This window comes from Lolium rigidum, chromosome 4 (genome assembly GCF_022539505.1).
Source record: "Lolium rigidum isolate FL_2022 chromosome 4, APGP_CSIRO_Lrig_0.1, whole genome shotgun sequence".
Taxonomy (NCBI): domain Eukaryota; kingdom Viridiplantae; phylum Streptophyta; class Magnoliopsida; order Poales; family Poaceae; genus Lolium; species Lolium rigidum.
In genome coordinates, this window is record NC_061511.1 from 172,423,001 (window position 1) to 172,434,517 (window position 11,517).

The 11,517-nt window shown below is 44.1% G+C and overlaps 1 protein-coding gene and 1 long non-coding RNA gene across 2 annotated transcripts; both read right to left on the reverse strand.

Annotated features, from left to right (window-relative positions):
* Positions 1-704: 704 nt before the first annotated feature.
* Positions 705-2,320, reverse strand: LOC124708979 (uncharacterized mitochondrial protein AtMg00810-like). The gene is made up of 2 exons (XM_047240615.1): positions 2,240-2,320; positions 705-1,725 (listed from the first exon to the last, which is right to left on the reverse strand). Exons 1-2 carry the CDS (start codon positions 2,241-2,243, stop codon positions 797-799), a joined length of 933 nt encoding a protein of 310 aa, XP_047096571.1. The 5' UTR covers positions 2,244-2,320; the 3' UTR covers positions 705-796.
* Positions 2,321-8,988: 6,668 nt separating this feature from the next.
* On the reverse strand, positions 8,989-11,262 carry LOC124646469. Its single transcript, XR_006986349.1, has 4 exons — positions 10,891-11,262; positions 10,552-10,819; positions 9,449-9,495; positions 8,989-9,357 (listed from the first exon to the last, which is right to left on the reverse strand). It is a non-coding gene; the product is annotated as an uncharacterized LOC124646469 (long non-coding RNA).
* Between the last annotated feature and the right edge of the window lie 255 nt (positions 11,263-11,517).

An 11,517-nucleotide genomic window follows, 5' to 3' on the forward strand; every position in this document is an offset into this window, starting at 1 on the left:
CATTTTGTCTAGTATCTGATTAGAGTTGTCTTCCATCATGAACATAGAACTTCAGATATTTGACCCTGATATGATGCAACGAAAATTTAGTAGATATGCTAGAAAGGAAAATAAAATAACAGCACCAAAATTAGGAGGAAGACTTACATAAACAACTAAAAATGCCAGAGCTGAACACAGGCAAGAACCTGCAAAACAAACATGGCAAAGTTGTACCATCATGAGTAGAAGTTGTAGCTAGAAAAACCATTCACATCTGCATTCAAATCATCCTAAGTTTATATTGAAATATATATCTGGTAAATTTATCAAAGTGAACACTCAAACAGAAAACAAAAACCTCTTCGAGTGCTTCACGATACTCATACAAAGTTGACTGCCAAAGAGCAATCTTAGATTTCCTGCAACTGCAGAGAACACTAAATTGAGTTAATTGGGTAGGGTATATAGAATAAAAATATGAATGCAAGACTTCAGTTCTGGACAACAAAACATGCACAAAGAGATTGTTGTGTGCAGCAAGAATTCAGTTCTGGACACTACTAAACTGACCAGTGAGACAAAACCACCGAATCAAATCTCACAATTAGATACTCCATGGAAAGCCTAGGACATATTATATGTTGGAGCTCACCGTGAGCAGACAGAGTTAGGTTTCTTTGAGGATGTGGGGAACGATTTTTCTGGAAGGCTCACCACCCTTCACTTGCTTTCTGTTTGTATATACATGATGCATTTACATACTAGTACCTACTGAAATACTACTATTACAAAAGAGTCCTACCAACACTCCCCCTCAAGATGGGGCAAAGATATCTAACAGCCCCATCTTGTTACAGATTTCACTAAAATTCAACACACACACTCCTTTGGTTAATACATCAGCAAGTTGCTTCTCTGATCTCACATAGTTAACCTGTAAAGTTCCCGCTTCTAATTTCTCCTTAATGAAATGCCTATCTATCTCAACATGCTTAGTTCTATCATGATAAACAGGATTATTGACGATTTTTATGGCAGCTTGATTGTCACAATACAGTTGGAGTGGAGCACCATTATAAAGATGAAGTTCACGCAGTAAGAGTTTAAGCCAAATCAATTCACACACTCCAGATGCCATGGATCTAAACTCAGCCTCCGCGGTTGATCTTGCCACCACACTCTGTTTCTTGCTTCTCCACCCCACTAAATTTTTGCCAACAAAAACACAATAACCAGATGTCGACCTCCTGTCATCTAGACACCCTGCCCAATCGGCATCCGTGTATCCTTCTATGTTCAGGTGACCATTGTTTGAAAATAGAATGCCTTTACCAGGACAACTCTTGAGGTATCTCAAAATTCTGTTCACGGAATCTAGATGGCCTGATCTAGGATCATGCATGTATCTACTTACAACACTAACGGCATAAGCAATATCTGGTCTGGTGTGTGATAGGTAGATTAATCGACCAACTAGCCTTTGATATTGATATTTATCCACTGGATCACCTGAATCTGCTAATACACGATGGTTTTGTTCGATTGGAGTTGCTGCCGGTCTACATCCTAACATGCCAGTTTCTGCAAGTAAATCTAACACATATTTCCTCTGGCAGAGATAAATACCTTGCATCCCATAGGCCACCTCAATTCCGAGGAAGTAGTGTAGATGACCCAAGTCTTTCACCTCAAATGATTTTGCCAGCATTTTCTTCAGACATTGTATCTCCTTCTCATCATCACCTGTAATTACAATGTCATCAACATATACTACCAAGATTGTAATCTTCTCCCCTTGATGCTTAAAGAATAAGGTGTGATCCGCATTGCTTTGTAGATACCCCAGATTGCAAATTTCCCTTCGAAACCTCCCAAACCATGCTCTAGGCGATTGTTTAAGTCCATAAAGACATTTTTTTAACCGACACACTTTACCTTCGGTTTCTTTACTACAAAATCCCGGGGGTACCTCCATGTAAACCTCTTCATGTAAATCACCGTGCAAAAAGGCATTTTTTACATCCATCTGATGTAGTTTCCACCCCTTATTTGCTGCTATTGATATTAAGGTTCTAATTGTGTTCATTTTTGCAACTGGAGCAAAGGTTTCGTGATAATCAACTCCATGTGTTTGGCTGTACCCTTTTGCCACAAGTCTAGCCTTATACCTTTCCACCTTTCCATCGGGAGTTTGTTTAATAGTAAATACCCACTTGCAGCCTACAACTTTCTTATTAGCGGGGAGTGTGGTAATTACCCATGTATTGTTCTTGTCAAGTGCAGCCATTTCCTCAAGCATCGCTTCTCTCCATCGTGGATGTATTTTTGCTTCTTGCCAATTATGTGGAATAGGTTCAGCAGCATCCAATGCTGCAATAAAAGATTTGTATGAAGTTCCAACAGTTGTGTAAGATAAATAGTTAGAGACATTATAAGGAGTAAATTTTGAGGGTAGTTTCCCTACAGTGAGACGAGGTTGCTTTCTTTGTGCAATAGGAACATTCAAGTCAGTATAATGAGGAGAAGTATTATTATTACTTGCGGATAGTTGTGGGATCTGCAATGAGGATGAAGAGTCTATGGCAGGTTCTTCTTGGGCTTCAGGCTCATGTCCCGATGAAGTGATTTCCTCCCCCTGCATATGTTGCTCCTCAATTTTGTGTCTTCGCTTATACACCTGGATCTCTCGTTCCTCATTTGGTTTTGGCCATCGTGATGCCTCATTTGGTATCTCTTGTTCAATCTCATCTCCTATCGGTATTGCTCCAATTATCAACTTCGTTGATGTTGTGCCATTGTTTTCCTCGTCTTTATCTCTATCTCCCCCTGTCTCACAATCTGCATCTGAGATATTATTAGTAACCAAATCAGGAAACACATCACTTAAGTCAGTTGATTCTCCATAGAATGACTCTTGCTCTCTAAACACCACATCCATACTCACAAACATTCTCCTTTCAGATGGGCACCAACATTTATACCCCTTCTGCTTACCGGAATATCCTACAAAAATACACTTTAGTGCTCTGGGGTCTAGTTTTCCAACAGAAGGTCTATAATCCTTTACAAAGCATACACACCCAAATACTTTTGGGGGAACAACATATGTCAACTTTCCTGTTAAACACTCAATTGGCGTTCTATTATTTAGTACCCGTGATGGCATCCTATTCATTAAATATGCAGCTGTCATTAGAGCTTCACTCCATAAGAATTTAGGAACATTCATACCTATCATAATGCACCGGGCGATATCCAGCAGATGCATGTTCTTTCTCTCAGCCAAGCCATTCTGCTCAGATGTACCTGGACAGGTAGTTTGATGGATAATACCAAAACCAGACAAATATTCATCAAAATCATGATTCACATACTCAGTGCCATTATCAGTACGGAAGAATTTCACACATGCATTGTACTGATTCATAATCAAATTATGGAAATCCTTGAAGCATTCAAACACATCACTTTTGTTCTTCAACACATACACCCAAGTAGTTCTAGTGCAGCAGTCGATAAATGTAACAAAATAACGGTAACCATTAAGAGAGATTACTCCACTAGGACCCCAAACATCCGAGTGAATTGTTTGGAGTGGAACTTCACTCCTATTATCGGACAATACATAGGAAATGCGAGTCTGCTTCCCATATTGGCATGCATCACACACTAAATCCTCTTTCTTGACCTTCCTATAGAGCTCAGGATAAAGATATCCAAGGTTGGCAAAAGACATATGACCTAATCTACGATGATGAAGGAGAAGCTCTTCCAATGATGAGAGAGATGCAGCAGCAGCAGCTACTGAAGATGACATGTTAGCATCCATGTAGTATAAGCCATCACGCATGTTCCCCATCCCAAGACTTCTTCCAGTCCCAAGTTCCTGAAATAAGCACCATGTTGGAAAAAAGATAGCAGCACAATTGAGCTCCTGTGTAATACAACTCACAGACAATAGGTTAATTGGAAATGAGGGGACATGCAAGACTGATGAAAGTAGCATGCCATTGTTGCAAATAATTGTTCCTGACCCCATAATGTTTTGTGATGACCCATCAGCTAGTTTAACATTTTGCAGTTTTGACTCAAGATTATACCCAACAAACGATTTCCTTGAACCAGCCATATGCCTAGATGCACCCGAATCAATTAACCAAGGTACATCCATAGTAAAAGAGTTGTTACCCCCGAAGTTTGTAGAGGAAGTAGAGGTGGAAGCCGACGTTGTCGCCATTGTTTGCTTGTCACCTAGACATAAGCCTTTAAATTGACACCACTTCTCCCAGTCTTCAGCAGACAATTCCACTTTCACAGATGATTGAGAGGCTTCCACAGAAGCTGCAGAAATATTTGCTTTGCCTGTTGGACGGATTCCTCGACCCCGACCTCTTCCATCAAAGCCACGTCCTCGGCCCCGTCCACGCCAGTCCAGTCCTCTGCCACGTCCTCCTCCTGTTAGCAAAGGACATGCCATCCGGAAGTGTCCAGGCTGTCCACACTCAAAACACCTCTTTTCAGAGAAATCCGTTGCTGGCCGTTCATAATTTCCACCATCGGCGGCATAAAGTGCCGATCTTCTTTGTGCAATGCCTTGTATAGCAGACCCAGATGTCTCTAGCTTCAACCGAGTTTCTTCAGTAATTATAGCTGAAATGGCTTGCTCTAGGGTGGGTAGTGTTGCACTCCCATATATTGCAGCCCTCCTATTTTCAAATTTGGAATCCAGGCCATTAAGAAAATCTCTCACCCGCCTTTTCTCTGTCCATTTATTAACTTTCTCAATACACTTGCCACACTCTAAGTCTACCGAATCATAAAAGTCCAGATCGCTCCATAGCCTTTTCAACTCAGATACATAGTCCACCACAGAGTTTTCTCCCTGGCTCAACCCCTGCAATTCTTTCTGTATCTTGCAAGCAAGCATCTCATTACCAACTCCTGAAAAGGTACCTTTCAAAAGCCTCCATATTTCAGAAGCCTCCTTAATCCTCTCCACTTGCTTTGCAATCTTGGGTGATAGGGAGCTCAGTAACCAAGCTCTGACTAGAGCATTGGTCATTCTCCACCTCTGACCTTCTTTCGATTCCTCTTCAGATGGCTTCTCCACCGTGCCAAGTATGTACCCCTCTAATTTTCTTGAGACCAATATTGTCTCGGCATGCTCTGCCCAGCTAGCATAGCTCTCTGAGCCCTCTAACTTTATCAATGGCATCTGCAAAGGATGCATTTCCTCCTTAACTTCAGTCTCTTGTCTCCCTCCTCCTTGCTGTTTACTCAGAGCATCAAAGAGGTTTTTGTATCTGTCATCCATAGCCTGCAGGAACGCAGTAAGTTCACCAGCCGAAACCGGTGTGCTGGTCTCACCCACCATCCTCTAAAATCACAAATTACCCTTCTCCCGATGGTTCTGCTTGCCAGAGACACAATTCCCCTTCAATCTGAGCACTCACTCCTCTCGAATCGGTAGATAAATACTCAAATCTTGCTAGCAACACACAGCCCCTTCAATCTGAGCACTCACTCCCCTCAAATCGACAGAGAAATTCCAAATCTTACCGGGTACAGCTCCAGCAACGAGAATCCCTCTAGCTTCGGGTGGCTCCACGAGCCCAGCTTCCCTCTTCTCCTGCTCGTCCTACCACCTCCAGCTGCACCGCTGCCACTCCGATCTCCGCAGCCAGTCACCAATTAGGGCCCTCCCCGCACTGCTGCTCTGATACCATGTTGGAGCTCACCGTGAGCAGACAGAGTTAGGTTTCTTTGAGGATGTGGGGAACGATTTTTCTGGAAGGCTCACCACCCTTCACTTGCTTTCTGTCTGTATATACAGAGTAAATGACAAGGAACTACCACATTACAGACGGTCATGTCTGAAAACTACCAACATTAAGCAAGGCGACACATAACTACCAGTTCAGAGGCATGGTGGTGACAGAAAGCACTGATTTTGTTGATTAGCTGTGTTAAACCGTTTTCTGACCGTTTGGACCCACCTGTCGGGTCTACATGGCAATGATGGTCTGCCAGTTTTACCCAAACCCCCCTGGACTCTATTTTCTAAAAGCAATCAAGTCTTATCCCCATTTCCCATTCTTCCCTAATCCCGCTGGTCGCCGGCCGCCATCATGACGTGTGACGACGACGACTGACAGGAGTCCCCTGACCAATGCGTCCTCTTCGCCGCCGAGATCGCCGTCGCCCGCGCAGTGCTCGGTGCGTGCCTCCTGGTGGCCATTGTCCTCGCCGGTCTCGCCCGTTGCAGCTAGGTGAGAAGGATCTCTCCGGTGGTTGGTGGCCATGCGTTGACCTCCTGGCACAAAGCAATCAGGGGCGGCGGCGAGTGGCTGAGGTGGGGGTGTTCAAGGCGACGGCAAGCGGTCGAGGTGGGGTGCCATGAGAACCGTCGCCGGCCTACCTAGCTCCATCTCCGCCCACCGAGGTCATCCCGTGGAGAGGAGCTCCTTCCCGTGGTCGCGGAGGAGCATGTCTGAGGGTCGCGCTCGCTCCCTCGACGACCAGCGGCCCCTGCGACGTGTAGAAGCGTCCTCCGTGAGCGGCTCGGGTGAGGCTGGTCAGGGGCGGCGTCCATCGTCCCCTCCGGCGCGTAGCAGCGCCCTCCCGTGGTGGCGGCATCGAGCTGCTGAGGTGGGGCTGGCCAGGGACTGCGGCCATCGGCCCTTCCGGCGTGCAGCAGCGCCCTCCCATGGTGGCGGCGGCGAGGTGCTGAGGTGGTGATGGCCAGGGGCAGCGAAGCAGCGTTTGCCCTGGCGCCATGGCACTGGCGGCGCACGCCGCCCTCTTCTCCGCGCGCTGCCGCTGCGGGTCCTCCAGCATGATGCGCACGATCACGACGATCGGTCTGTGTTTTGCAGCGCCGCGGGAGGAGCAGGGCGGCGGGGGCGTCATCCTTGCTGCGCCTGGGGACCGGGGAGACGGCGGCGAGGCTGGTGACGGGCAGGAGATGGGGAGAAGATGTGAATCTTATCCCTTCGGTAATTTTGCAATCCCACCCTCAAAGGCTATAAAATTCTTGTAGTGAGGTTCAATCTTTCTGTTTCAGCCACGTAGACCCGACAGGTGGGCCCGAACAGTCAGAAAACGGTTTAACACGGCTAATAAGCAAAATTAGTGCTTTTTGTCACCACCATGGCCCTGAAGTGGTAGTTATGTGTCGCCTTGCCCAATATTGGTAGTTTTCAGACATGACCGCCTGTAATGTGGTAGTTCCTCGTCATTTACTCGTATATACATGATGCATTTACATACTAGTACCTACTGAAATACTACTATTACAAAAGAGTCCTACCAACATTATACAATTTACATTTAGAGAATAATTCCAAATCGTGGGAATAATAACCATTTGCTGCACGCCTAATATATTCTTGGCTGAAGAATTGTAGCCCATTTGCCTCAACGAAGTGTCCGTATTTGTTGGTCATTTGTGTAGACCTATGGACATACCACCGACGCTCCGCAACAATCCGTCCTCGCGACATCAATCTGCATCCTCACTCGTCTGGTGTTCTCAACACTACAATAAAACAAGAGTGCAAAGGGTTGAAGTAATCACATCTCATAGCTCAAAACAGCCCCTGAAAATTCCAACCAAACAATCCATTGCTGACCCATTTGGAAACCAATGTCTGAAAATAAAACTAAAAGAGAGGAAAAAAGAAGAATAGAATAAATGTAAAGAAGCTCACATGCACAAAAGCTTTCTTTGCAGATCCGTGATACCTCTGGTAAACAACCCCTGAAAATTCCAACCAAACAATCCATTGCTGAACAATTGGAAACCAATGTCTGAAAATACAAATAAAAGAGAGGAAAAGAAAGAAGAGAATAAATGTAAAGAAGCTCACCTGCACAAAAGCTTTCTTTGCAGATCCATGATACCTCCGGTGGCTGCAGGAACATGGAGATCCTGTGAGAGAGAAAAAGAGAAGAGGAAATAGAGACATGAGAGAAAAGGAGGAGGAGGAACCTGCAGGCCCTCTTCAAAGAAGAGGCAGAGGAGGACAGGCCAAGGTGGAGGAAGCCAGCAGTCCAGCACAACCCGTCGAGATCTGGGCACGAATCGGCGGTGTACCTCGGCAGATCGTCTTCATCTCCATCCCACCCGGCGACCGACGTTCCTTGAGGTGCGCTTGGTTGTCCATCCGTCGTCCGCGCGCTGCCCGCCGGCTGCAGCCGCCGTCCCCGCGTCTGACCGCTGCCTGCAGCTTCTCAGCGGCCATTCCATTGTGGCCGGATGCGGATGCCCCCGTGGGTGTGGCACCTCGCCGCTGGTGCTGGCCGCGGCCATCATCATCGGGCTGTTCAGTTCGCTCGACAGCGTCGCCTTCCTGCTCTTCTACCGCGCGTGAGGAGGCAATGATGCCACGGCGGCGAAGACACCCGTCGGCGATGTGGTTCTGCGCGAGCAGACGGCCGTCCTCAAGGTCGAGCCCGATTCCATGTGTGGCGGCCGCGAGGGAGACGAAAAGAAATGTATGCGGGGATTGGGGAAGATTTGTCTAGGGTTTGGCTGGACACTCATTTTTGTCTCACCAGTACTGTTCACGTCCAATCATAATGCGCCACGTGTCCTGTTGGTGGAGGAGAAGCGACGCGAACGCCCAGCCCTTGCGCGACGGGTGGCTGCCGTGGATAGCCTCGTTGGTCTCCATGGGGGTGAAGCAATTATACCTTTAGACTAGATTTAGATGTGCGCCTTGGCGCACGAACCCGTGAAATTCACTCAAATTCACAGTTCGTATAACAACGATGAAAACCAGGTGGGAAAATGATAATACGTTATTGGCTCGGTACCTTAGCGGAGTAAATCTGACGGTCAAAATTCTATGGCAGACGAGAGCTCTAAAATTACACGTTCACAAGACAAACATGCAAATAGAGAAGATATATATAAATGATCATAGTAAGCCGGCATGCATAATAATACTAATGAACAAATAAGTCAACAAATCCATGGCAAACATGTACATAAATGTCACACACAATAGTTCTTGAACCAAGGAAAAACATTCTGGACTGAATATCAAGCCTTTCAACCTAAAAGCAGTCACATATAGCATAAATAAAACACTGACATAGATGTTCCATGAAGACCTTGGGGTTAACACTACTCCATCAAACAATGCCTCTAATTTAACAACACCGGGCAATAAACAGAAATTCTAGCTCTGCGATCACTATATTGTATTGTTCATTCAGTGTCAATGCTCGATACAGGATATGATAACTTTAAGTCCTTTATTACATTGGCTAAAAACTGTGAAATTCACTGCTGAAAAACTGAGTTGAAGATTGCCTAAGGCTCCAGCTTCATTCTGTATATATAGCCGAGAGCAAAAACCTGAACTTCATCTGTTAGATACCTACATTGGTAAGGTCAAGCTGATAATGAAACCATAATCAGAGAAATAAGAGCAATATGTAAGTAAAAAAGTGGAGTTACCTGAAAGTACACACTAATAATGATACAATAATCAGCTAGCATATGGTCTGCAACAGCATAAGAAAAGCTTTAAAATCCTACTATAAACGCTGAAGGACATGTTGTATACATCATCTAAGAGCATTTATTTCAGCAGTGTCCCTGTGATCCTAAATATTTGAGCAAGACGTTACTAAGCTACAATTCCATTTAATACTTCTTAGACCAAACTATCAAATTCCTCTTAACTACGTAAAGGTAGTATTTCGAGAAGAGGAAATTATTTGACAGTTCACAAACATATGTTTAGCGTAAAAGTTGTGCACACAAAGGAACGTAGTGGAAGAGTAAGAACCAGGAGAATAAGGAGCCTATAACATATCTGAATGGTGATGTGGTCAAAATACATGTCTGCTTTATTGAAGCCAGCATCAACCATTCCTCACATAATTATGGGACTTGTATGTCAGTTCACCGAGTGTAGACAGGTTTACACAAGGTAAAGGTATACAGTGAAAGAATAATGAATAGAATACCAAGGGGTCTATAACATTTTGCACAAAATTCTGTGCATAGCTTAGAGCATCACTTGAGCAGAAAAATATGGTTTGTTTGAATGAATTTAATCCATCGAGCAGTAAACAAACGAACATGCATGACAGCTGGTAAGTCAAAATTAATATGGAAACCCAATGACACATGCTCTGAGCAATGTGCAGACCCAAAATTGATAAACTACCTAAAAATTAAATTGCCTACTTTTGGGGAGTTTCAGCAAGGTAAGCAAGCACAGAACAATCAGATGAAGGAACAGAACCGAGATACTCCGTAAGCAATAGGGCTACCTTACATATTAATTTTGCCAACAATTATAAGATACCTGGAAAGAAAACACTAATAAATCCTAGAAGTGGTTTCAAGCAGACAACTCAAGTTCTTTTTTTTTGGGGGCAAATTATTGGAAAATGAAATTATTGAGTCAACAGGAACGCTAAGATAAGAACAGATTAATCTTCTACAGGATTTTTGTCAAACACCTTGTAGGCATATATAAAACTAAACTTGGACAAACAAAGATGAGAATCTGCGGGGAGGAGACTTGAGAGAGGGAGGGAGGCACGAACCTGTAGGTGGACTTCTTCTTACACTGAGGTCGGCGGCAGTGGCGCCCTGACCGGTGATGGCATAGCTGCACATGGAGGTGTTACTTCGCTGCAAGATCTTCCTCACCACCTCCACGGTTGGGCACATGGAGATTTAGCTGTGATTAATTCCTTCTAGAATTCTGCCTTCTAATGTACATAGCTGATATCTGAATTCCTTCTAGTGTTTTTCCTTCTAATGTACATAGATGATATCCAAATATATATAGCAGTCCATGCTGATTTGGGCCTGCAAAAACAACAGCTCAATACACCTTTTTGTTCCTCTTCTCTAAACACAGAAGTTGATGCTTCAAACACCTTAGTTCGTGCAACTTCTATGAACGGCAAAGTCACAGCAAGCACAAGTCAAGACTGTTTTAGTGATATACATTATCTCTTTATTGTGGAAGATCTGGCACGTCGTATTCTGTCAATATCTTCCCAGGTTGCCGGACTGATTCAGGGGATCCTACACAACAGTGCAATCTGACTTACACAGTAGCTTAGTACCTTTGATATTGTCAATAAACCTATTATAGCTCAGAGTAAGAAATTAAAATGATTATATCAGATACAATAAAAGAGGTTAAAAAGATCGCAAATCTCCAGGAAATGCACTATTCACTACTTCATATTACATACAAGAAAAGAGGTTAAAAACAAATGATGTCTCTGCATATTTCAGCATACATGCTCTCATCTGAGATGCTTATGCTATGACTTAAAAAATTAAGTTGGTGAAAAATCAGTATAGAAGACCACCTCACCATGATGCACATACTCTGATTACTGTATAAGCCATTCTTCTAATTGCATAAGCACAATCATGCTATCATAAGAAACTAACACAAAAAAATTCAGATCTAGTGAGTATAGCTTTGTGTATAGATTATGGCAAAAAGATATTACATAATCAGTAGGTTAAAAAAATTCAGATTAAAAAAA